The sequence below is a fragment of the Daphnia pulicaria genome, chromosome 4, assembly GCF_021234035.1.
Source record: "Daphnia pulicaria isolate SC F1-1A chromosome 4, SC_F0-13Bv2, whole genome shotgun sequence".
Classification (NCBI taxonomy): domain Eukaryota; kingdom Metazoa; phylum Arthropoda; class Branchiopoda; order Diplostraca; family Daphniidae; genus Daphnia; species Daphnia pulicaria.
This window is the reverse complement of record NC_060916.1, coordinates 18,981,246-19,007,935: the sequence shown is the minus strand read 5'-3', so window position 1 is coordinate 19,007,935 and position 26,690 is coordinate 18,981,246. Positions and strand designations below refer to the sequence as shown.

Genomic DNA, 26,690 nt, shown 5'->3' with positions numbered 1-26,690 from the left:
AGCGGGTGCGAGTCCTAAACATTACGGAATGAATTATTATAAAGTAAATAGATCAGATCTAAACGCTCATACACACAAGAGAGAGAAAGAAAGAAAATGGCCCGAGTATTTGCAAAAACAAAAAAACAAATTTTATGTGGGGGGATGGCGATCGTCACCGCCTTTTCATCCAATTCCAAATTCGAATGAATTTTGTCCTTTCGATTCGAAAGAGATGCGGAAAAAGCCCCTGCCCAACCCCCCACCGTAGAAAATAGAGAAGGGAAAACAATTATAAAAATGAGAGAGACAAACTGGACACTTTTGGAGAGTCTTCGAGCGAGAGAGAGAGAAAAGAGGAATGATGACAACAAACAACGGCATGTACATAACACGCGCTATATGGATAATAGAAAAAACAAACGCTGGCCGCTCACTTGTTGTCACGTTCTAAACAAATACACAACGAGCTGGTGTGTGTTATCATCGACACTCTTTTTTGAAAAAAAGGTAAATTTGGGAGGGCGGATTTTTAGACACCGATCTACACACACACGCGCGCGCGCACACACACAGATGAGGAGAACAAGAGATTTCTTTTTAAAGAGAAATTAAACAAGAGTATGGGGGAATTGGGAATGTTTGTGTGTTTTCGCATTTTTTTGTCAGAATGTGATGGAATTCGGCACGCAAAAGAAGAGACACGAAAAAGGAGAGAAGGAAAGAAAAAAAAAACGAATGAATTGCAAAACTTCTTTTGCTCTCGCTCCATCTAGAGGGAAAGAAAAGGAGAGAAACGGGAAAAAATAAGAGCTAAACAAACAAACAAACAAACAAATCAATCACTGCTGCTGCCTTTTCTTCATTCATTCTTTCTTCCTTTTCTGTTCGTATCGATAGATCTCCTTCCGCACCGTTGTCGTTTTCAAACGAGTAATTTCTTTTAATTTCCTTTCATGTAATCATTATTTGTTGTTGCTGTTGTTGTCTTTTTGGCTGGTTGAGCACACCGAGAGGAAGTTTCAATTTTTAATAACGTTTTTCTTTTTTTTTTTTTCGCTGGCTTGGGCTGCGGCGTTTTACATGTTTAGAACAGCAGCGATTTCTTCGTCATTTCTTCTTTTCTTTTTATGTTCATAGAAGAAAAACACAACACACAACACAATAACAACCAAAAAACATCTTGGTTTTTCTTCTTCTTCTTCCATCAGTCAAGTCCTCGTTGCGCGTCTTGATTAGACCTAACTTCTAAACTGCCACCAATGCCGCCGCCGTTGCTGCTGCTGCTGCCGTATTACTTCTGCTTGTCCATGTCTTTGGACTTCCCGTCGGACATTGATGTCACCGACGTCGGGTACATCTTGTCCAAATACTTCAGAGACTCGTTCAGGAAGTTCTGTAGACACGAATCAAAGAAAAAACGATACAAGGTCAGATACAATCCAATTTTTTTTCGATTTCACCGAAGGGCGAACAATAATAAAAGAAATCAAGAGCAGCCGAGACGAACAATTTTCTTTTTTTTCTTACCTGAATGGCGGTGAGGGCGGCAACAATGGCCGGGCTGCCGAATCCATGAGTGATGAGCGAGAAATGCGTCAAATGACGTTGAATGTTAGGCTCCAGGATAATCTGCGGCCGCGTGTTGCATAGCGGAGATCTGTCCTGGTTGAGCAAGTCCATCAGCTCTTTGGTGATTTGTCTAGAACGGAAAGCGGAAAAAGTTAAAACCTGTACGTGCAAGTGAGCGGTGCAATTCGTTCAGAAGAAAAAGAAAAAAAAAGAGAAAAAGTTCACAGTTCGCGTCTGTTCCGACAAGCAATGTTTCCTCGGCCCCCCTACCAATTTCTTTTCTTTCCTTTCATTCTTTTGTGTCTACTCCAGTAGGCACTTTATATATATCTATCTGCGTAATACATAAGTTTCCCTAGGAAAGAAAAAGAGCGGCGCCGATACTCTAATGAGACCACTTGTTCTTTCTGACACGGCCGTTATCTTTTTTCTTCTTCTTTTCCTACACTTTTCCCTTCGACAGACAGGAGGTGGTGTGGAGATGGGGGGAACACAAGTCTCCCGCAGAGCATTGGCACATTTTACTCGGGCTTCAATTATTACGCTTCATACGCGTCGCCAGCAACACTACACCCATCAACTTACAAACTTTTCTTCCACCTTTCCGTTGAGAAAATAGCGACTGGAAAAAGAAGAAGAAAAAGAAAAAAAATGAACACATCAACTACCCCTTATCTTCCTTCATCTTTCGGTTACGGTTACAACTCTCCCCACCATCCCCCCTCCCTACACACACAAATATTTCCAACAGCAACACAAAAAGTAAACTAACAAGGATGTTATTATTATAAATCCAGGCGCGGCAAAAGTTCTGCTACCTCTCCTACTACTACTCCTACTAGTACACAGGTAATAATAATAATATACGTACTTGGTTGATAGAATGAGTTCTTTTCGTCGGTACTGGTCACTAGGGTCCGTGTGTTGGCGGCAGAGGTATTCGGCCACTTGCCGTGAAGGGAACTCGGTCTCGCAGACGTAGCCAAAGTCGCGCGCCAGGTGAATCGCCTCGCCTAAAGTTAAAAAAGGAAAGAAAAATGGTTTTAAAAAAATTGTAATATTGTGTTGGAAGCCAAACAATTTCGATAATCATTTTGATTCTTTAATCGTTCGAAAGAGGAGTGGCTTATGTGATGTCGAGATACACTAAGTCTTAAGCGGCGGTAGACATCCTAAGAGATAATAGTGTTTTTCGATGGGGGAGTTGTGGAGGGCGCCAATGTATTTTTTTGAAGGGGGTTGGCGGGGTATTTCCGGAATGGAAGAGGCTAATTAGGGAAACACGGGCGTCGAAGAAGTAGAAGAAGAAGCTAACACACAAGACAACAACAACAACGGGAAGACGGCAATTTCATGTGCCCACGTCTGTCGGGACCGAAAAAGTCTCCTTTTTTTCTCCAGCCCCCCTTCCACCCACTGCACACTCTCGGCCCTCATTTTCGTAACAACCTTCCTTCCAAAAATGAAATAAAATGAAATAAAAAAGAAAGGAAAACAAAAGAATATGTGGTCAGATGAGAGAGTATATGGCCCACAATATCTTCCACCTGGACAACAGCGAAAAAAAAAAAAAGAAAACTACAAGGTAAATCAAGAGCGGCGAGCTGGCTCTTTTTCTTTTTTTTTTTTTCTTTTTTAGTATGTGGTAGTTGCATGCCGGTCGGGGCTCCTCATTTTCGTCTGTTTGGGTTGCACCAACCCTCCCCTCCTCAATTCCCGGTTAGTTGGTTGACTGAATAAAGTAGAGCTGTGGTTTTCCAAAGAGAGCCACCATTTCTCCATTCGGTCGTGAAAGGAGCCCAAAATAAGAAGAAAAAGACACACACAGTTTACCGACTGGAGGGTGGTGGGGGGGATATATGGGCGAGAAAAGAGAATTACACACAAGTCACTCCACCACACATAAGATCCAAAGTGGGAAAAAACCTCTTTCGTGTTGGTGTGTGGGCGGGTCGGAAACCCCAAAAAATCGGGAAGGAATCGAAGAGGCGGAAAAATGCTAGGAAGAAGAAGAAGACGATGAAGAAGAGTGCTTCCGGCACACACATGTGATGATGACCAACAGTGTGTTGTTGCTGTTGTTTGAGGAGAGGGGGAGTTGGGTGGTTCAGGCGACGCAACCAAAAAAAAGAAGAAGAAGAAGAAAAAAAAAACCGCAAGACTTAATGACGGAAAATTCTTGTTCCCTTTTTTTATTTTCTTGCCTTGGCCATCCGACGATTTCCTCTCTTTCTCTCTGGGGCTTGTGTAAGACCAGCGCAATGACCCACGTCAACTCGATAACCAAACTACACAACCCTGTTCCCCAAGTAGAAAATAAGAAATTTCTAACAACAACCCAAAGAAATATAGATGGAAAGGGGGCATAAAACTACAAATAACTAAAAGGCTACTGCTTTTTACCTGCGAAGAGAGGGGGGAACGAAAGTCTTCCAACAGGTAGTATAGCGATTTCGTGAACCTCGGAACACGAATACAGAAAGATTTACTTTTCTCTCGGTTGTATTCTTTGATGCCAAGCCCAGCGCTATTACACTACATTAGTTAGTTCCAGAATACAAGGGATGGCTTCTTTCTTTTACAAGACCAACTTGGTCTTGTTATTGTTCTTTTTGATGCTGTCGTCGTCGTTCATAAGAAATGTTTTTTTTTTCTTCTTCTTTTTGCCCATTTCTGATGATTTGCCTTTTCCTAACTCTTTCCCGTCTGCTTATTTATAACGCAGACAAGGGGAATAGGCAGACACCAAATGAGAGCAGAACGACCAACACAACAGCACAGACACTATATAATACGAGAGCCCTAGAAAATGAGTTGGCAATCAAAATACACCTGCGCGTTCACCGGGACTTTATTTTTAGAAATTTTGTCGAAAGATTTTTATTACAAAAAAAAGCTTTGCTTTTTTCCTATTCGTCCTCCAAAGTTATAGCGTCCATTTTTATTTCTTATCATTTCATTTTTTTCCTTTATCTGCTACGCTCCATTACACGGATGATCAATGTTTTATTTTATTTTCCTTTCGGTGGCAAAATGAGGAAATCACCGTGTGCGAGCGGACCGGAAGTGGTAGGGGGTCAAGCAAAAGACAGGAGGAGAGAGAGAGAGAACACATTTCGTGCTGTTATTTCCTTCATTTCTTTTCCAAGTTATTATTATTATCATCACGAAACGAAACGAAAAAAAAAGTTAAAGAAAAATGAAACAGCAGAAGCCAGCGCTAAAAAAGAAGGCCTTGGCTAGTTAATATTATGCTTAAGAGGTCACACGGCAGGAGACTGGACAACGAAACACACACACACATGTTCGTCCCCCTTTTTTTTTCCTTTTTCACACACACACATTGTGCTGTTGTTTTCTTTCTTACACAGAAAACTCCTTTGCCGAGACTGCTATCCAATAAATTATTAGCAGACGTACACACAAGGTTCAGGAATCTCATTAACGCTTCTTCTTCTTCTTGTTTCTTTCTTTCTTAGACTTTCTTCTTTGCTTCCAATTTCTCTTTCTGGAAGAGCTACTACTACTGCCACTACACAAGAGTAGCAACACACACTTGTACGTGTATAATAATCTACCTGTTGGATAATCTACTGCCGATCGCCGGAGCTATTATCAACAACAGGCTCAAAAAGAAGGCAAAAGAGGGTGGGAGTAGAGAGCGGGAGCAGGGAGGGAGGCACTTAATTTCTCACGCTCCCCTAAAAAGTAAGAAACAAAACAAAACGGAGAAGAGAAAAAAAAAAAGAAAGAAAAAGAACTTGTCTGCCGAGTGCCCCCATCGCGATAGAAGAGCCAAAGAAACTGCCTCCTAGTCCCTGGAAGAAGAAGAAGAAGAAAACGGACTCCCTCGACTTTGTTCTGGGGTTCTTCTTTTTTTAATATTCCAAAAGCTTATTAGAGACCATTTAGAGAGAGAGAACAAGGATAGGAGGGGGGATCCTGACTCACACACACACACACACACGTAGACATAAGACAAACCGAGGACGGTGCGCTCGTAAAGCAAAAAAGACGCAACACACACACAATGACCGTCAACTTACAAGAAGAAGAAGAAGAAGAAGGAAAAAGGAGTCAAAGTTGTTCTGGAACACATTCAACACCGCGGCAGCAACAAAACAAAAACAGAGAGAACCAAATTGAGAAAGAAGGAGCCCAAAAAGTGGGAAATATGGAGGGCAAAGAGAGAGGGGGGTCTCTTCTGTTTCTCTGTCTGCTGCTGCTGGTCCTTTTTTTTTCCCTATAACATCTAAAATGCGGGCGCGGACCGAGAAAGGGAAGTACTTAACCGTCATTACATCTGGCCTTGGGAACAAATAAAAAACCGAATATGATTTTTTCTTCTATCTCCTTCTTCTTCTACGAGAAGTTGCGTCGTGTGTACCAGGTACGTGTCGGTTGAGATTTCCCTCCCTGTCTTGTGTGTCCATTTTTTTTCATTTCTTTTCTTTTCGAAAAAAGTTGGATCGTCAAAAGTTCTCCCCCCCCCCCCCCACACATTTCCAGGTATTTTTACTGCGTTCGATTGTCGCGCAGCAATAAAAATCAGGAAAAGAAAAGGAGAGAATATCAGTGGAAGAAACAAACCAAACCCTAACCTTGGCTCGTTCTTTGGTAAAATTACACGCCAGAATGATGATAAAAGGAAAAGGGAAAATAAAGTGTGTAATACATTTTTAGTAATATTGACGAAATTTGCTCGTCGAGGGTGTGTGTGTGAATTTTTTTCCCGTCCTTTTCTTCTCCTCCGAATGCATTTCGATTACATCCAACCCTCAATTTTCGAATGTCAAGAAGGGAACCGTCCCGAAAAAGCCGAAATCGTTTCAAGTCTGGTGAAAACGACACGACACGTGTAACCTTCTGCTTTCTGACGACTTGACATTTGATTGAATTCTTTTTTCCATTTATTTTTACTTTTTTACTTTTCAAGAGAGAAAGAAAAGACATGATGACGACAGTGTGGCGATGTTTCCTTGTGGGGAGGTTAGCATTTGGCAATTCAAAATTCGCGGCGGGAGTCCGACATCTGTCAATCATCATATCTTCCCCCCTCCTAACCGAAACTTTAGTCTATCCCCCGCATCCCCATCTTGTGTGTTTTTTTCCCTTTTATTACAAAAATGTGTCAAATATAAAAAGGAAACGTTGGGGGGCGCACGGGAAAATTGAATCTGGGCATCGTCAAGAGGAGGAATAAAATCAGGAGAACCCGAAATGTTAAAAAAAAACTGGACGGGGAAAAAAACTGTTGGGACAGAACACAACAGATGACATACAAACAGGGGAGAAAAAGGGGGATCTGGGCGGAGTCGAAACCGAATTGGTGGAAGGAAAATTACCCATCTCGCTGTCACGTTAAGGGCTAGTAGGGGTCGACTTGTGTTTGTCGGCGCCCCGATATTGAATACAAATCAATCGCCGTCCCCCCACCATCTTTTTCTTCCATTCAATTTGATAATAAAGTCAAGCGATGAAAGAGAGGGAAGAATGGAAGAACAGTTTGGCCGGATGATTTGAAATTCACGCTGACACAGGGGGAACTTTTTTCCTTTGAGGACGTTCACAAGTGGGCCGGTTCCATGTCCTTTTCTTCCGAGAGAATAGATACAAGTGTCGCAAAGAAAAAAGAAGAGAAGAAGAAGTTGGGACGGAGCAGCTCTGGGAATCAATCGCTGGGTACACACACAATAGTTGCCTATGACCCTTCACCGTTCCGTTTCATATTCCCAAACAGCTCTCGGTGTAGAGTAGAAAGGAGAAGAGGAATCTGACATGAAAGAGAATAATGTGACGTGTGTACAGTACCTTCGACTAAGGAGCTGAGCAGCGTGATGTTGGCCGCCTTCCGACGCCCCGCCGGCAGACTCAGTCCTATCCGCTCCAAACTCTCGCGCAGCTCGCGTCCTCCGTTCTTCGATTTGGCTCTATGGGAGAGAGAGAGAAAAAAAGAAATATATAAATATCAATGCGACGTTATAAAATGTGTCTAACGATTCGAAGAAAAGAAAAACTTTTTTTCGGAAGAAAGGAAATAGCTGAGAGCGTCAGGCTAGGAACGAATTTTAAGTATTATACGATCCACATCTAACTAATCCCATCAAACAGAATCCATTGCCATTTTTCCCGATCTCTGCTGCGTTATGGATTCGATTCAGACGGAAAGGAGCGCAACTTGTGAAACTACAATCAGCGGTACTTTACTCTTCTCGTCTTTTCAGCTTAGATCAGAGAGTGAGAGAGAGAGTTGATGACCAGTACCCACCAGCACTGGTGAGGAGCTATAAATATTTTCTTCACTATTTACTCTTTTTATGACTCTATAGCATTTCATATGCATTCATGAGGCTACTAGGGGGGTAGGTAGTAGTGAGGTGATGGTGGTAGTGGTGCTATAATCAAGAGCCATCAGGCCAGAAAAGAAAATCGCCGTTTAGGCCACCCCGTTCTACTCCCAAAAAGAGATCCACCGTACAGATTTATTTATACATATATGAACATGTTGGTTAAATTATTCAAAAGAGCTAGGCTGGCAGACATTGTGGAGGGGGGAAGCGGTGGGACAGACACGGCGAGTCAGACGGAAAAGAAGAAAGATAAATAAGCCAAGGAGCATTCATTAGCGATAATCAAAAGGGTTTTTTTTTCGGTAGGCGTTGCTTAGTCGTCCATCTCTCGTCCCATTCCTTGAAAATGAATGGGGGTCCGATAGTAACGCAGACGCACCGACGTTCCACCAACTCTTTTCTGATCTTCGTGAAAGAAAAGAACAGGTAAAGAGGAGAATATATCCCATCATTGACGTCGTTCATAACTAAACGGCCCAAACTGTCGTGTCGTCGCGTCGTGAGGCTTTTACTTAGTCGAACTTTTAAGCAGACGGCAATGACGCAAGCGCAGCCTTTCTATCGACTCCCAAGTTTTCTCATTGACTGGACATGCTGACTCCGCCCCCCTTGGCGATAGTTTGTTGCTTATTTCTTTCCCGTGTTCATCAAGAAAATCAAATCTAACTTTGAATCTATTTGACTTCAATCATCTCTCAAAAAATAATAATCATCTAAAAAGATTCCAACATTCTAAAAAATCACGTACAAAAAACACGCCCTCAAATATCTGTGACGTGATGATTTCATCGGGATAAGTCGAGAGGGCAAAAAGGGGTCAGATGATTGAATAAAATCTCCAACAAACAATCGATCAGAAAGCACATCTCCCTACACTTTTATGATAGGAAAAGAGGCGCAAACAGTGATGGGGAGGGAAAAGAGATGAAATAAAACGGCGGATAATCAATAGGACCCCCCATCTACGAAGTAGATAGAAGACGAAAATGAGGGCGGAGTCGGGGAATCCATTGCCTTGCAAACACCACCGGAATTGAATCAAGAGACCCCGACAAGGCAGTCAGCATGAGTCTCTCCCCTTTAGGAATCGGGAGATAGTCGTGGACCAAACCGGAACGGGGGGAAAACGGCCGAATAAATGACACGAGAAAACACCCGCACATATTTTTGGCTCCCAACCGAAATGCTTTGCGCCATGGGCTGTTGCTACCACCACCAATTGAAAATAAAAATAGTGCACATTTACAAGTGTCAAGCATCAAACAGTCGGCTTCTATGAAATGGTAAGTGTGCACGGACACTCGCGTAGTCGTTTTTAGTAAATACCCCCACGAATTTTTTGAACTGCAATTTCTTTCATGAGTGGCCCTGACGCAATGGCCCTGGACGAGAACCAGTTTTTTTTCCCTTTTTCCTCCTGACTCGACAAAAAGAAAAAAAATAACATGTGGCTAATACGATTGAAAATCTAATAATAAGCTGGCGAGTTTTCCGAGATTTTTGATAACCAAACACGAAAGTAGATTTCGAGTTTTCTCGTTATTGTCCAGAAATTCAAATTGGATGCCAAACGGAACAGATGCTTCTCTTAATCGATTACATCGACTCTTGCACAGCACTACTATCACCTAGGGGACCAGGGCGGTCAACTTTTTACTACCATAGTCTAACCACCTAACACAAACTTTGCATGATTAGGAACCCCGAAAACGGATGGTGTGAATTATTGAGGTTTAAGATGAGGTGAGTGGGCGAGGAGTTGGTATAGTAATCAAGGTACCCGAATAAAACACACACAGGTGAGTTTCTTAAAAAAAGAAGAAGGAAAACCGATGGAAAATGTCTGGTTGGGTCGGTCGACGATCATCTAACCCCAGAGTCTCTACATACATTTTTACAACTACAGAGGTAAGCATCGCGTGAGACGAGCCCATCATACTGGCAGTGAATCTGGCGAAGACTATTAGCGCCATTTCCTTCCACCCACTATCCCCCGAAACATCACTACTACTTCTACTATATACCACCACAACTTGCATCATAAATAGTCTCTTATATTCTCATCTTGAATATTCATAAGGCCCATGGGTAGGAGAGGGGATGCCCAGGTCTGAAAGAGTCGATAGATATAAGACAGTGTTGCAACACACATATTCCCGAACGTTTGGGCTCTTACTTTATATCGGGGCAAAGAGTCACAAGTGTGTGAGAAGCTCTGCTCAAAAATTCGGGGCCCCTTTTTCGACTTTCTAACCGCAACCGTAAAAAACAACAACAACACAAGAAAGCGAGAAAATCGACAAGGGCCATGCAAAACGAGACTATGGCGGAAGAAAACCAAAAAATTGGAAGCAAAAAAAAAGGGTTGGATGTTGTTGTTGTTTTTAATTAGGCTGTTAAAAACAAAAACAGCAAGGGGAGGAAAGAGAAGATGACCAAAAGACCTCTGTTGAACTCTTTCTCTCCTATAAGGCCTTGCGCGCATCTTCGGGTATATAAATGACAAAAAGGGGGGTTGCGAGGAAATAAAAAGAAGAAAGATGAGCTTCTGGGATGATGGCAACAGCGGCAACAACAACATTGTCTCAATCCCGGCGGCGTCGGCAGTTCGTGTGTATGTATATTACGCGGTGAGCTCCTGAGTGTGTGTGTGGATGAGAGGGGGGGGAGATTGGAACGTGTTTGGCGTTTGAAATGTATATAATTCGTTAAGTAGACGGCGAGGTTAAACGGGTGTTGGTCCGCCGCTGTTAACGTTCGTGCAGAATAAGGAGAAAGGAAAGAAAAAAACATGAGCTGCTGCTGCTGCTACTATTCCATGGGGGTCAGCAGAAGCAACGTAATCGTTGCATTAAAAGAAACGAACGGACAGACTGCAAACATCTATTTTCTTCCTAGTCTACATGGCTCGTCCAATGTCCGTCCGTTCCATTTCTCTCTCTAGAGAATTTATGGAAATTGGCCAAATGGAGGGAAATAAGAAGAGCAAAAGACGGCAAAAGAAGGGAGGACAAGAATACGGGATTTCGGAATTGGCTCGACCGCACAGGGTCTGGGCTACCACTTTTCTCTGGCGCAAGAATTATTTTTTCTTCTTTTCTTTCCTAGAAATTACATATGTGAAGGAGCAAAGGAAAGGCAAGGGCCTTGCAAGACCACAAACCACTTTTTAGACCCGACATCGTGAATCAGTCCCGAACCACCACCTTCTCATCACTGCCCCCCTCCGTCTCATCTCACACACTCCCCTCCCACTCTTGTAAAAATGGTACCGTCTACCGAAAGAGCACGGGGTAATGAATACCAGCCACGTTTTCTGACTACATTTCAGCGTCTCATTAACGGAAAAGTGCGGCTCTCGCCGTCCCGACTGCCGAATAGAAATGACCACATTTCCCACTTCGTCTTCTTCTCTTTTTCTATTTCTTCAAATGTCTCTGGCAACAAGTACGGGACCCCGCCCGAACGTCCATTTCCAACCCTGGGCTGCACCACCACCACCACCAATTTTCTTCCTCTTTGGCCGCGGCATTCAATCCATCACAAACGCATTCGTTTTTACACATTGGCCATCAGTCGTTTTTTCTCTTTCTACCGATAAGGCTTATGACGGCCGCATAAAAAAATAAAAGGGAGTCGAAGAGAAAAAGGCAAGATAATCATTCTCAGAGAGTGGAAGAAATAGGAAAGAAAAGAAGAAAAAAAGATGCCCGGTCTGTCAGTTCGCTCTGATTGCCAGGTGATTTGTGAGTAGTTGGGATGGATCCAGTTCTCTAGTATATATCTTTATGTTGTTGTACATATATTTTATTTTTATTCCGTTCCAGACACGCACTCTTGAACTCTTTTTCCCTCTCAAAACGGCAAAACACTAGAGCAGAGCAGAGCAGAGCAGGTTGTGTTTTTTCCCAATTGATCTTCAAGCCCCCAAAACTTCAAAGCGCGCGGATAGATATTAGAGAGACCATATGTGTGTGTGTGTGTTCCTATTGCGTGGAGAGATGATGTTCTCTAGCTATTTTCTCCGGTCTATCTATCTGTCGGCGAAGAGAGTCAATCGACCCGTTCCTCTCTCTCTATGCATCCATGCATCCATCTTCTTCGCCTCCCCCTCCGTCCTATACGTTCTCATCCGATCTAGCTGGAGGCTGTAGAGCAAAATCAATCTCCGCTGGAGGAGAAGCAGAGCCCAGTCGCCATGGCAACTAAATGCAACATCATTTTCCAAAAAGCAAACGCTCAACTCCTCGCCCAGCCATTTCTCCGCCCTTCCACCCACCCACCCCCTATCTATCGTTATTCTTCATCTCTCGCTCTATCTTCTTCTCGGGATCCAAAGAGAAGAGAAGTCGTCTCTCCTCGACGACATTACCAAATAAAAAAGAGAACGAGGAAATAAAATAAAAATAAAATCTCCCTTCGAAATTATATCGACGTCTCTTCTAGATACATTCCGTTTTGTAGGCTATTATAATAAAATGTTTCCAAACTTTTTTTTGATTGGAGGATTCAGCTGCGTGTTTTGAGAGTCAAAGGTGTGCTTCGGTGAGGAACGTGTTGCCGTTTCTCCAATAAGAAAAAAGAAATAAGGCCATTCACTGTCACAGTCGACCGAGCGAGACGATGAACCAAGCGGCAAATGAAGCAACACACTCAAAAAACATATCCAAAACACACACTTCCACTCGCCAACTCGCCTAAAGTGAACCCATCCGAGCCGGATGGCCGGTCGGTCATCATCGTAATGATACAACAACAATAACTACACAGCCGGAGATGGGAGAAAAAACTCGACTACAAAACACAGGGGCGGCCGATTCGACAGAGCGAACTATTAACCATTTTCCCAAGATGACGAGGATTCCCGAAAGTTGTTTTCCTTCGGTTATAATAACGCAAGGTGCTCTCTCTCATCTATGTTTGGAGATTCTTTCATCACCATCAAAGACAAAAAAACAAAAAAAAACAACAACAAAATGGACTTGATTCGATTATGGATTGAGTTTCGCCGCAGAAAAAAAAAGTTTTGATGTCGGGAAAACAAGAAAATAAATAAATGGCCTCTTTGTTTTGAGGGAAATCAGTTTCAACGGTAGAGAGAAAAAGAGGAAAACGTTCAGAATAAGAATGGAGGCCGCCGAGTCTATATAACAACAATGGCGTTGGGAAAACCGTAGCAACGATCGGACGTACATCTTTTCATACGAGGATTACACGATAAAAAGTTGCTTTTCTTTCCCCTTTTTGAAAATGGTGAGACTTGGCGCTATTTCTTTTGCCCTGGTTCAAGTGGAAGCTAAAGCTATCGACAGATGAGAGAGCAAGAACTCTATCGTGGCGCGTGACTCGGCACAGTTTCGATATTAAGAAAAAAGAAACAAAAAATACAAATTCTTCAAAAATGTTTTCGGTTTTTTTCACATTTTTGTGTGGTGACTAAAAAACACTCGCACACACACACACACGTAGATGCAAAGAAGAGAATAACAACAACACGGTGGGGGAATGAATCTCGTTATTTTCTCCCCCGGCTCTTTTGTTGCAATCTTTTGTTACGTTTTGGCTGCGGGACGGACGCTGCCGTCGGTCCTCTTATACACAACGCCGTAATGAAATGTTGGAATGATATTCCAAAGTTTTTTTTTATTTTCATTTTCGGTGGCTCCTCGTTCCCGCCGTGCTGCGGCACACAAACACACACACAACCCCGAAACCCACGGTACATTCAAAAAAGGGTAAAAATTCAGATTAGAGAGAAAGAATGGCTAAAGGAAGAATGAAAGAAGAAACAACCAGAAGACAAGAGAAGATAAGAGTGTGACTGGCGCCCCGAACGCTCCCGACAACAAAAAAAAAAAAAAGAAAAATCCTTCCCAAAAAAAATCTGTTCCACTGTCGTCTTCTTTCTTCTCCGCGTGCTATTCAAGACATCAATAGAACGATCAACATAATCGAATCATTTGTTCCCTCCCTTCATTCTATTGCCCAAAAAGATTCTTGTTTGTGCTGCTCTCCACGTTTGCCAACATACACAGACCAAAAAAAAAAAAAACGTCTCTCCACGTGATTCCGGATTCCTCTCTGCCATTCTAGTTCGACTCATTTCAATATCACGAAATAAAAGCAAGGAGGTACGTATATCAATGGAGAGGGGAAAAAGAGAAACAAAACCAAAAAAGGTACAAATTCCTCTGCCAACAGATTGGAAACGCGCGCAAAAAAATAAAAATTGTGACCAAAACAAAACGATTTCGGTGCCCGGCTGTTGCTCCTCCCTTTCTTTTTCCAAGTTCCACTTTATTATTATTTCCCTCTTTTCCTATTTTCGAGGGAGGAAAAAAAGAAAAAAAATATTATTTTTCGATTCTTCTATCCGTCAAACGCAGGAAAAGCGACAGGATCATCATTTTTATTTCATTTTTTAAACCTCCCACCATTTCTTTCCTTTCAACCCACGCCACAACAAGTAAAAAAAAAAAAAAAGCGCAGCAGCCACCTTTTTTTTTATCCCCTTCTTTCGCGGCCCAGCTCCTCCCCCCCCCCCCCTCCTTCATCAAGACGAACGGACCGACTGACCGGACAGACAGCAGAAGCAGCGGTGGCCGTCGTCGTGAGGAATCAGAATAGGGAGGGAAACTGGCAGGCCAATTTGAATGTTGGCCCTTTTTCTTTTTTCAATGTCGTTGCCAAGGCAATCAGAAGGAAGGAGAAGAAGGAGGAGACATATGGACATGTTGAGAATGAGATACTGTATATGCTAATGAAAACGGAACGAGAAGGGGGGGGGGAAGAAAAAAAGAGAATTAATTCTTTCTTACCTGCGAAGGACTCCGCCGAGGAGGGAGGCGTTGAGGCATTCGGGCGGCGAGAGGCGTCGCTGGACTTCGCCGACCGTCACCTTGTACTTGGATGTGGACGACAGGAGAGACAGGCGGCCGGGCACCGAGCAGAACACGTCCGTTGGAGAAACTGGGCCAGACAGCAACACATCTTTTGTTTTGTTTTATTATTTTCGTTCAAGCAACCAAATGAAAAATGAAAAAAATAAAATAAATAAATAAAATAAATAAATAAATAAGTTAATGAAAAATAAAAGCAAACCAAAATGAAACGAGGAGAAAAATCATTAAAAAAACAAACAAACAAAACGGCCGACAACCGCAATAAGGCTGACACGTAATAAAGCACGTCAACAACAACTCACGACGTGGAACAAGAGCTACTACTAAACCACCGATGCATCCTAACATGACACGCACGTCTTTTGCGTGACCTCCTTGAACCCTGAAACCACCATCATCATCTTCAGAGTTCAAAAGACTCGCCTCCCTCCTCGCTGCTACTACTTATTTATCTACTCGTCATTTTCATCGAAACGGGGGAAAAGAAAAGGAAATTGGCAAAAATGACCACCACTTTTTTAACTGTTGTACTCGATCTTAATCGCGGAATTTCTTTCATCTTTTAGCCTTTAGAGTGGCGGGCAAAGATCTCGTTGGAATGAGGGTCATTTACTCTACAAGTGGCTGCCGCTGCTGCCATTAAATACTCCCCCCACCAAAAATGAAAAGTACCCTTTTCTCTCTCTCTCTCTTGAGGGAGATAGCATCTCTGGCTGCAGCGATTTGAGATTGACACAACAGCTAGAGAGAGTCTTGCCCATCTTTTTCGCCTCATATTATTATTATTACTAGCCGCTAGACAAATGATTAGAGACTACTCCTGTCTCACTCAAAAAAATGTTAGACGATCTGATTTTGCCTTTTTTTTTTTCAAAATGGAATCAAACCGACCGAAACGTAACAGCATACACTTTTCGTTCAAATCTGCCAAAAAAAAAGAAAAAAAAAACTTCTTCTTCTTCTTCAGACTCTCTCCATCTCACTTAACGCTGAGCACATCTAACGGACGCGCTGGAGCGTGTATGTGTGTAGTGTCGTGCTGCTGCGGCTATTACGGACGACCACTACCAAAGACGGCAGCGGCGGCGGCGATGATCGTAAAAACACACACATACAAAAATTAACGAACCCCGACTAAGAGTTTTCTTCGTCTTCTTCTCGTCCCGTTCAATGTTTAACAAACAACACCAGATTCCCTGTTTTATAGCGCTTCCTTAAAATATGATTTCTGTCTGTAGGTTTTTCTTTCTTTCTTTTTTTTTTACTTCTTTCTACAAGAAAATCTCGACTCTCTTTTCTTCTTCTTCCTTTTAAATATCACTGCATTTTTCTAGAGTTCTATTTCTACGATTCCCCAAAAGTAACAAATACAAACGAATGAATCGGCGGTAATCGAGTGTGATGGGTTTTTTTTTCTTACCAAATTCCTTTTTGACGATGGACATCTGGTCGGTGGATATGAAATTGGAATCGCTCTCGACGCTGGGAGTCTGTGAACAAAAAAAGGCAGAAAAGAAAAGTTCATTAATTAAAAACGAAAAGAAAAAAAAAGAAGCCACAAAAACGAGTCGACATGACAAGACGCAAACAGCGGGGGAAGTCGCGCCGGGTCTGTTGTGTGGCGGTTGACACTGGCAAGACGGCGGCCACAATTTACGAGCAATTAATATCTATAAAAGAGCGAGCGAGAAGGGAAGGAAGAAAAGAAAATGCCGTGCGCAAATTGCCAATAGAAAAGAAAAAGAAGAAGGGGGGATAGAACCTTGTGGGTGTATATAATATGAACCTGTCGACTCGGTAAACCTGCATCGCCCGCCCAGCGAGCGCCGCGCGCCGAGCAACTCACGCAACGTCTTTGGGCGCTGTGAGGTTCGATTCAAAGTCCCGCCTTTTGAATCGCGAGCACAATTGGGTCGGCCAATGAAAGGGCGTACAACCAACACACAACGTAAAGTGGCCCCTTCTCTCTCTCTAGCTCTAGCTCTCTACCGCAACTATTACGCATTTCTGGCGACCCGGTGAATGTAGACTTAATGAGTCGAGATGGACATCTTGATTGGAGTCGAAAAACTTGGCAACCTTCTCTTCTTTACCGTGTCGCGCGACTCGGAATAATGAAGTCATTGACTTCCCACCAACAAACATTCAGGCTCCGCTGATATGATTTAGCGTCCGCGCTTGGCTGGAAGGGGCTCTCCTTTTCTTTCGTTTTTCTTCCGGATATCTTATTTTTTCCTTTTTTATGTAAGGGCATGACTATCTTCTACCGAGAGGAAAGAAGAAAAAAAAGGGGGGAAACATTTCCATTTGAAAACATCAACGGGAAACTTCACATTTCCAAAAAGATGTTACAACCTATAGGAGAAGGAATTTACGACGTCGGACCGACTTGTGAAATTTTTTTCCGTCCCGTCACTTCGCCGCCCTCTTCTCCTTACAGAATCAAAAGACGACGATCTTTTTATTTCCCCTTCTAGAAAAGAAAATGTCTCTCGACGGCACAGCTCTGCACGGCTGCTCAATCTACCGTAAAGGTGAAGTGCGCCCGGCCATCAACTATACACTACCAGTTGTTGTCTTAAAGCCCGTCGTGCTATTCAAACAACAACAACAACACCGTAACCGTTTGATCTATTTCCTAGTTTTCTACGACGCTTCACCCCTTCTCAAGTGGCTTACGAATTTATTATTATGTCTTTTTTTTTCTATCTAGAGGGATTTTTCAGACGTAAAGCCAAGAAGCTTTTGATGTCACTAGATCTTTTTTGACAAAAGGGCGCTAGATTCATTTCTGACAAGTTTCTCAGATCAATTAGCCGGGGATGGTCGAATTATAAGATAAATAAAAATTTTTTTTTATGAATTAGGCAACTGAATTGAATATCTCCCAAACTAAAAACAAACAAAAAAAAAACAGGAAAGGGCAAAGAGATTTGAATGTCTGATCTCGGCGCGCAGTGATGATGATGATGATTTTGGGGATGGGTGATTTGTCGGCCAAGATTAAGATAGCCACGTTGATATTCTATTCACGAAGAAGCAAGCCCACCAAACGGGCGTGCACGATGTTTTGGGAAATAGGAGAAGAAAAACAACAACAACAACCCGAGGCAGTCGGACCCGTGATCCTCCCATTTTCCTCTTTTTTTCCCCCCCAACGTCGTCGTGTAGGCCTATCATTTTCCTCTGCCCGTCGGACAGGCCCAGCCACCAACACGTGAAGCGTGTCTTGCAATTTGAATAATACCGATGAAGGGGGGAAGAAGAAGAAGAAGAAAAAAACAAGACACAGACATATTCCCCTGTTTCCCTTGGCCCGACAATGAAGACTCGATAATGATAGCCATTGGCTCGTCAAGTGCCATTTTCTTTACCGACGACGTCAGGGGAAGAAAAAAACACATACACAATAGAAAAAAAGGGGGAAAAAAATCATTTCTACCTTCTTAGTATTCCCCCCCCCCTTTACCTCAAAGTTTTGACTTTCTAAAAATGCTGTCGAGGACATGATCGTAGAATCAATCGACTACGTCACGATAATCCATCACGCATTTTCTCACTTCTCTCTCACTTCTCTCTCTGGTGGATATATATTCTCCCTCCATTTCAAATCTATCTTCTTTCGATTTTCAACCCTCCCAGGATGTTTTTCTTTTTCTTTACGTGGACGTATTTGGGCATCCCCACCGATGATTGAACAAACACAACAAAAACAACAACAACAAAGTGGATCGGTGGTTCTCCTTACCTGTCCGTCGTCGATATTGTGGTGAGATGAAAGCGGCGTGGAGGCGAGATTGCCTGGAATGACGATCGTCTCGCCAGAGTCGAGCACGTGATGACTGGCCTGGACGAGAACATCGGGCCGTCGGACAACATTGTACTGGGTACTCTCGCCTCGACCTCCGTTGCCTCCGCGTCCTCCCGATGGGTCGTACGAAAAGTGAACGTTGCCCGTCTGCGACACAAAAACGCACTGCACATTAAATGACGACAGCCTCTACATACACCGCGCATCTACAGTCACACACAGACACGGTCGTCAAATGAATAAAACAAAGCGGCCGACGTTCCGCCGATTAGCAGCCCACTCCGGTTAAGACCGGAAGCAAGGTGACAAATATCAAACGAGTTACTACCGTGACGACACTTCAATTAACAAGTCGTTTTTCCTTGATGTTATATTTTTACGAGTTAAAAAGGCAAAAGGATGAAAACTTACATCGAGGGCTTCATGTTCGGCACGTCGTAGGACTTCGTGCGTGCGCTGGATTTGGCTGTGGGTTGAATAGTGGCTCTGATGGACGTTGAGAGAGTACGGGTCGTTGTTGCCGGACGAATTGCCCAACTGGACAGAGCCGGACGATGGGTGGAACTCGACGCCGACTTGCTGCTGAGGCGGGAACGGCGGCGGGAAATAGGGCGGCTAGACGTCACAAAACCCAAACGAAAGATACAAAAATCAATTAAAATTGATAAAATGGAAGAGAATTGAATATCAACCGGTTCAAATTAGCCAACACGTCAAGCGAACCAGGAAAAACTTGATATCCACAAAAGAACATCGGAATTGCCATTGAAAAGGTGGCAAAGACTTATTTGGGCAATTTTCGATTGAAAACACACAAAAAAACACAAATGCTCGCGCTCGCAACGACAAATAAACCAGTTGTGTCACAAGAGACAGAAAAGAAAACAAAAAACCCGGAAGATAAAAAATAAAAACAAGAACGAAAATTTTTTTTCAAATTAGTTGAAATGCGTCCGCCGTTAAATCAATAAAAACTCGGACAAAATAAAATAAAAAAGAGAGAAATATCGACAGAGTGAAAGGCGGGGGGAACAACAGAATAAGATAAAAGAACCACTTTGGAGTTAGTTCCGATGTTTGTCCAATTTTTGTTTGTTTTTTCGTTCGTCTATTTATAAGAAGAAGTGTGTGCGTTGTGTCGGGATTTAGTTAAGTCTACTATTTACTAGTACCGGTATGTCTCTTATCTGTTTCTTTTGTTTTATTCTGTTGTCTTTCGGCATCGTCCAAAACTGGACGACAAAGACAATCCCTTTTTTCTCTCGACTGGAAAATTTGACGGGAGCTCAACAAAGGTGACGTCAGAGTTGACATTCCATTCCGCACTACTTTTTCTCTCTCTCAATTTTTGTGAATGTGTACGAGTGAATGGAGGGGAGGAATTATGATCAACCCAAAAAATAAAAAGAAAAGAAAAATCGGAAAATAAAAAAAAAGATTCTCTCCCCCGATATAATTTTCCTTACCATGTGCATGACATCGTGACCGCGGCCGGTCATGTGGTTGTGATGAGTCCGAACTGACCAGTCGGCGGCCCGTTCGTGCAGAGCCCGTCGCTCGCATTGGAACAACATTTTGGGGTTTTCTTCCACGTTCGACTATATTTTTATGTGTATACGGATATTATATATCAAGAGTCAAAAGAGTTTTTGTTTTGTTTGTGGTTGGTAGAGGTAAATTGGGGGGATTGTTATGGAGTCGTCGAAGAGGTGAGTATTTTCAAGTCGTGGAAGAATGTTTGAGTGTTAGAGGAGAAGGTTTTCCAGTAGCCGATGTGTTGAAGAAGAGTGAGAAGTGACCGCCACCCGATTATAAACAAAGTCTCTCTCTCTCTCTCGGTACTTTTCCCAGCCAAAACTTACTGTACCTCCATAACTGCAGACATGACGTCCGCCGGCATATACGAGAAGCTAAATGTGTCGATATCCGGCATAAGACGACCTGTCGTGTCACAATAGACACGTGCCCACTTTTGTCTTTCCTCTTTTTCTTGTACCGGACGAGTCAAATGGCTCAGATTTGGAAACAAACAACCGCACGAGAAACTCAAGGAACAAAAACCGAAATAACAAAATCAGCAACACCAGTGAAATCAAACAAAAAAAAAATCCTGGTGTCCTTCTCAATCAACCGACTTGTTCATTCGTTCGAGAGAAGTGTCACGTTTCACACTCGAATCTTGTTGATGTCCTGTCCACTTGGCGCACACGGCGGAGTAGTAAAACAAAAATGATTGGAAAAATCACTGGCACACCAAATCACATCTCTCGCACCAGATAATAGAGGAAGAATCACCGGATAATTTCAAAGCAATGTCAATGGACAAACATGAAATTGAAAATGTATCAAAAACACTTTGATATCAGTTGCCTTCTTCTTCTTCCTGTCCGTCCTCCAATGACACCTGCGTTCGAGACGGATGCAGAGAGGGTTCTGACGACTCCACCAGGGTCGACTGCTATACTATACCAATCCCTCCTATGGTCTGCCCACCCCACACAGCCCATCCAACCTTTCCGATGGAATCGAAACACAGGGGAGGAATTGCAGTGGCGGACTCTGGTGCCGCTCACGCAAGAGGGGGGGAGGAGGTGGCCCCCGAGGGCGGGTCTCTCCCGGAGAGAGAGAAACGTTTCCCTCTTTTTTTTTTCTTTCTCTTTTCGGGTCGATAACTGGGCGAGATAACAAGGCTCTCTCTCTCTCCGGCACTACCTCCCTTTCGTCCAGGAGGATTCGACGACGACGACGTCGTCGTCGTTGATCCCCACAGCGCGCGCGCGCACCTCACATCGTCGTCGGGGGGGAGAAGAAAAAGTTTGTTTCTTTTCTTTTCGGGTTCGTGCCCCGCCTCTTTCGGCCTCCAGTCAACCAATCCGGCGACTTGCTACTTAATTGGAAACCCCCCCTCCAAAGAGAGAGAGAGGCTACTTACTACTATTACTACTCGTACTACTACTACATGTATTCACTGTGTAACGTCGTTTCTTCTATAAGAAAAATTCTAGTTCCCCCTTATTCGTTCAATGGACCTCGCCTTATCTTTTTCTTTCTATTTTAACGATTATTAAATTTCCTTTTCAATATTATAATAATGCATTTCTTTTTGCAGTCATGATATCCCCAACCCCCTTTATAGCCCAGTCGGAACAAACGCTAGAAAAGAAGAATGGCCAATAATGATGACCGTCGCTCAAAAAGTGGTGACTTTTGAGGAATAAAGAATTTCTGTATATAAAAGATCAACATAAAAATAACCTCGTGACGACCATAATCATTTTGAATAACACACGACAAAATAAAAACCAGCAGATGGAACAATTAAGGGGGGAAAATGTTTTTTTTTTATAAAAAAAAAGAAGGGGGGATAAACTCAAACGCAGGCCGAAAATTCCTTATGGAAAGTCTTATCGAAAAAAAAAAGGATTGGGGGTAAACTATCTATAGTGGTCACGGCGTGATGCGGTAAGCCTATCTGTCGTCTGACCCACTCGCTCCAAATGAAAAAGGGGATCAACGGTTGGTCTCTATAAAACTAGACATTTTTACCCAAATTTATTCCTACACATTATTCGAACCCACAGTTGACTGATCAAATTACAAGTATGTCCGCTAAACGCTAGATGGCACTGCTTCTGCACTTCTCCTATTGTTGTGGTCCTTCTTTTTTTTTCAACAACTTTTTTAGATTTATTTTTCTCAACAGAAAATAATATATTTCTTTTTTTTTTTCAAAAAAGAAGAAAAAAAAAGATAAAAAAAGAAAAGAACCGGAATGCCGCCAAGGTAAGTAGTCTTTTTCTTTTCTTCCCTTTTTTTTGTGTGTGTGTGTGTGTATATGTTGTATATACACTATACCCTGAAATGCAGGTGCAGCAGCAGCAGAGCGGCGGCTAACGTATAATCAACGGCTCTCTCTCTCTCTTTCTGTGTGTAGGTAAAGAGTGTACTAGTAGTAGTAGAAATGCAGTGTGTATGTATGTGGACGTAGCCTTGTCAAGACAGGGCCAGTCCGGTGATCCTTCATCATCTCGAGCAACAGCAAAGAGAGAAAAATAGCCACACACACTATACTCTACACACCAGAATAAGGCGGAGGTGCAATCACACACACACACAAGAGGGAATGTAATCACAATATTAAAAAAGAAAAAAAAAAGAAGACGAAAAGAAAAAAAGAGAGGTAGGCAGCAGGATAATCACAGCAGCAGCAGCAGCGATTTCCTGGAACGTTTCCAAGCTCTTTTCTTCTTCTTCTTCTTCTTCTTTCTCCGTCACATGAAAGAGAAGATGGTGCTCGAGATAGGGCGGGAAAAAGTCTAGAAAGATGCATTAAGATCTCAGAAGACGATATATTTTATATTGCGCGCGCTCTTTTTCCTTCTTCCACCTGACGTCACCCGGTGCAACGACACGCTCGCAATCATCCACCAGACGACGGAGAAGAAGAAGAAGAAGAAAAGTCAACTTGAAGAAAAGAGAAAAGCAATCAAAAGAAGAGACCATTCACACCGACTCGTGAAACCTAACCGAACATTGACAACAATGACTTCACCGTGAGAAGACCGTGAGTGTGTGTGTGTGTGTGTTCGGTACGGTAACTTACGGATGGATCCGAGTACGTGTTTAATTTCTGACTAACTCCAAAAAATTCAAATCATCTCCTATAGAAGAAGAGGACACACTTGGTCAAATAACGTGGGGGTGAATTTAGAGTGACTTTTTCTCTCTCTGTCGGACGAAGAAGAAGAAGAAAAAAATAAAATTTGAAAAGAAGATAAGAGCGTAAGATCGTAACAACCCGAAAAGAACTGCTGGACGCTCGAAAAAGGAATATATAAATAAAACCATAAAACGAGATGGGGCAATCACGTGCAATCAACAGTTAAGTCACACAACAACAACAAAAAAAGAGATGGCCAAGGCAAAGGAAAAAAAATATAAAGAAGAAGAAAAAAACTAATCTTTGACGGGGAGAAAAGTTGTTATTTTTTGCGAGCGCGCGCGCGGGGATCGAACGTTATCGATCGTCACCACAGATGACGCCAACTTCTTTTTCCTTTTTCCTCTTTGGCAGCAGAGCGGAGGGGCGGAGATAACTAACGTGGGGGTACGTGGATTACGGAATCCAGACAGGTGGAAATATCGAGGCCGGATGGAGAGAGAGAGAACCTCCTCCTACCATTTCCAAATGTTCTTCAGACTTCTTTTTTCCAGTCTCTCTCCCCTATATTCTTCTTGCATTCTCCTTCCATTCTTACCTGGACGAAAGGTGGGATGAAGCAGAGGAGGGTGATTGGAAGTGGAGATACAAGAGATGCGTATAACCTTGACGGTGCCACAGGTATCCCCCCTCCTCCTCCTCCTACCTTTCCTCCTCTTCCAAGCCAAAGAAAAAAGAACCAAGGGCTTTGTCCACACACGCACATGCACGCGCGACGACCGACACTTTTTTGGGGAAAACTTCTTTTTTTTTCTTCCTTTCCAACTGCCATCATTTCTTATTTTTCTTTTTTGAAAAATGTCCACCAGAGAAAAAATGAAATCATCTCGAAATGACTTAGACGGAAACGACCTTTGCCTCGATGGCAATAAAGTGAATGTGGGTGGGGCCTGTTGTGAGAAGAAATGGCACGGCAGTTGGGTTATTGTTGTATATAAGGTTAGCTGCCCTTGACGGCGTTGAAATTGCCAGCGAACAAAAAAGCCAACAGGTTGGCTGCTGCTGCTGCTCGCTATAAGCCAAGCGCACAAGGTGGACTGCCTTGTTGGCTTGCACCAGATAACTCAAACGGGCGATTGGATAAGAAAATTAAGAAAAAAAACCAACCAAGGGCAACAGCAGCAGCCAAGGGATTCCAAGATATCCCCGGCAAACAAAGAGCAACCCCCGCCCAAAGGGCCAAAAAAGAATTACCACGAAAAAAGAAGAAGAAGACGAGGGGCCTACTGGCATCATCCATCCAGCGGTGTGTCGGGACCGGCCGCCGCGAGCCAACAAGGCATCCCCCCTTACACACACACACACTCACACACTGCGCTTTCGGGTTTGTGATATTTTCCTCCTCCGCCCTGTTTTTACCAACATCAAAATAGCTTGTGGCACTACACGCGGCTTCGACACACGCGGTTCGACTCGTCGTCGACAGACAAATTCACGACTGAATAAAATATACAGAAAAATGAGAAGAGAAAAAAAGGGACAAATACCTCGTCTACTTCGACGGCTTGATCGGCGTCATCGTGACCGGGCCCCACTTCTGACGTGTCGATGAGGAAGACTGTGGCCACGTCGTTGTTGTTGTTGTTGAGCGGCCTTTTCTGAGGTGACAGAGCGTCGCCGTCCGTGTCTTGGTCGTCGATCGGCTGGCCATCGTCGTCGGCTTCCATTCCACCATGTTGGCCATGTTGGCCGCCGTGATGGTTGTTTTGTTCTTGCTGGTGGTGGTGGTCTTCCATGATCTGCACCATTTCGCGTTTGTGAACGACCAGCATCGGGATGCCCGCACCGGTCGAGCCGCCAGAGCCGACAGAACCAGCCGATCCAGCTGGACTGTGATTGTTGTCGTTGTGGTTCGTGTCCAAATCTTCTGCCATAGGACTCATGTCGGCCATTCTTTGAGTTTTCAAACTTTGTTCGATGTTACTAGTCGTCACACACAAAACACTTGGCTGAGTCGATCAAACAGGTGGATCAGCACACGATTCAATTGATGATAAATTGCAGTAGGGAAAAAAAGATAAATGTCCAATGGAATGGTCGAGTCAGGCACTACGTCGAATAATTTAAGAAAAGATAAATGGGAAAGAAAATCTTTAAAAACAAAAAAACAAAAAAAAAGACTATCGAGAGAGGATGGAAGGCAGGTGGGTTTAGGGCCGCACCAAGATGGCGCCGACCAACACACAACACAGCGCGCCAAAAGGACTGAAAAATCCTTGTCCAACTTTTGAGTTCACAAAATGTTCACACACACAAGTGAGGCAATCGCACAATCAAATGAATCAAACAAGTGGTAGTCCATCGTTACCCGAAAGTCTTGTGGCACTCTTTATTTAACACACACGGTTTTTCAAACCCTCCACCAAACTGTTGATGTGTGTATTTTTTTTTCTTTCTTTCTGTCAGGGTCGGCTCCACACACTCACTCACACACACACACACTCACTAGTCACACACTGAGCCAAAAGACGTGATGGCGTTGTCGAAGGCTCGACGCCAAATTTCGTTCTCAATTTCAATCGTTTCCGCGCAACACAAATCTAATTGCACGTGAAAATATCAAAGTTGTGTATGTTAAAAGTCGCCGAGAGACACACACACACACACAGAGAGAGAGAGGGGGGGTAGATAGACGAGCAGCGTGGCCCTTGCCGGAGGGAAGAATGGTTCAGAACTTTCGGCTCAAGACAGAAAAGAAGAGGGTGGGAATTGTGCGCCATTTCTCCGCCAGGGGTCTCAACTCAAGCGCTGCGGCCTCGAGTTCTAAACAGCAACCTCTGGAATGTTGAGCGAGCGCCGCGCCACCGCTCTGTGTTTTTCCCATTGAAAAACTGGTGGGGGACAGAATGGGAGGAACGATGGTGTGAACCCAAGTGGATGATGAAAAAGGAGAGGGGAGACACACACACACAACTTTTCCCCTTCTCTTTTTTCTTCTTCTTCTTCTTCCTCCATTTCGGTTTTCCAGTTTTCTTTTTTTCTTCTTCTTTCTCTCTCTGTCGGGATATTTCATTCCTCCTCTTTGGCGTCTGCAACAGCAGGTTTTCCCCTCCACCAGCTATTTGCAGCCAAAAAACTAAAAAAGTAGTAACATGCATGTTCTTCTTCTTCTTCTTTTAGCCATTCTTTTTCCTGTCTCTTGTGCCAAAAACAAAAATGGCCGATCGGAAATTCAAAACTTTTTATTTATCGGATGCTATTTAGTACACTTCTCTTTTTCGAAAAAATAAAAAAGAAGGGGATGGGGGTTGATTTTTATGACCTCTCTACGACGGGGGGAGAGATATCTAGCCAGAGACAGGTAATTATTATTCCATCCTTTTTTTTACTATTCTTTTTTTTCGGTTCCCTTTTTC

General features: G+C 43.3%; 1 protein-coding gene across 5 annotated transcripts; it reads right to left on the bottom strand.

Moving 5' to 3' along the window:
* Positions 1-988: 988 nt before the first annotated feature.
* On the bottom strand, positions 989-26,010 carry LOC124337644 (transcription factor AP-2-beta-like). Of its 5 annotated transcripts, none has more exons than XM_046791684.1 (10): positions 20,482-21,090; positions 20,081-20,212; positions 19,026-19,229; positions 18,552-18,779; positions 16,224-16,293; positions 14,720-14,891; positions 7,363-7,481; positions 2,423-2,564; positions 1,510-1,681; positions 989-1,375 (listed from the first exon to the last, which is right to left on the bottom strand). In XM_046791684.1, the coding sequence occupies exons 1-10, from the start codon at positions 20,545-20,547 to the stop codon at positions 1,274-1,276; spliced, it is 1,407 nt and encodes a 468-aa protein (XP_046647640.1). In that variant the 5' UTR covers positions 20,548-21,090; the 3' UTR covers positions 989-1,273. The 5 variants fall into 5 exon arrangements, with proteins under 5 accessions (XP_046647640.1, XP_046647641.1, XP_046647638.1 ...); XM_046791685.1 differs by having other exon boundaries at positions 18,552-18,761; positions 20,482-21,083; XM_046791682.1 differs by lacking the exons at positions 20,081-20,212; positions 20,482-21,090 and adding an exon at positions 24,822-26,010.
* Between the last annotated feature and the right edge of the window lie 680 nt (positions 26,011-26,690).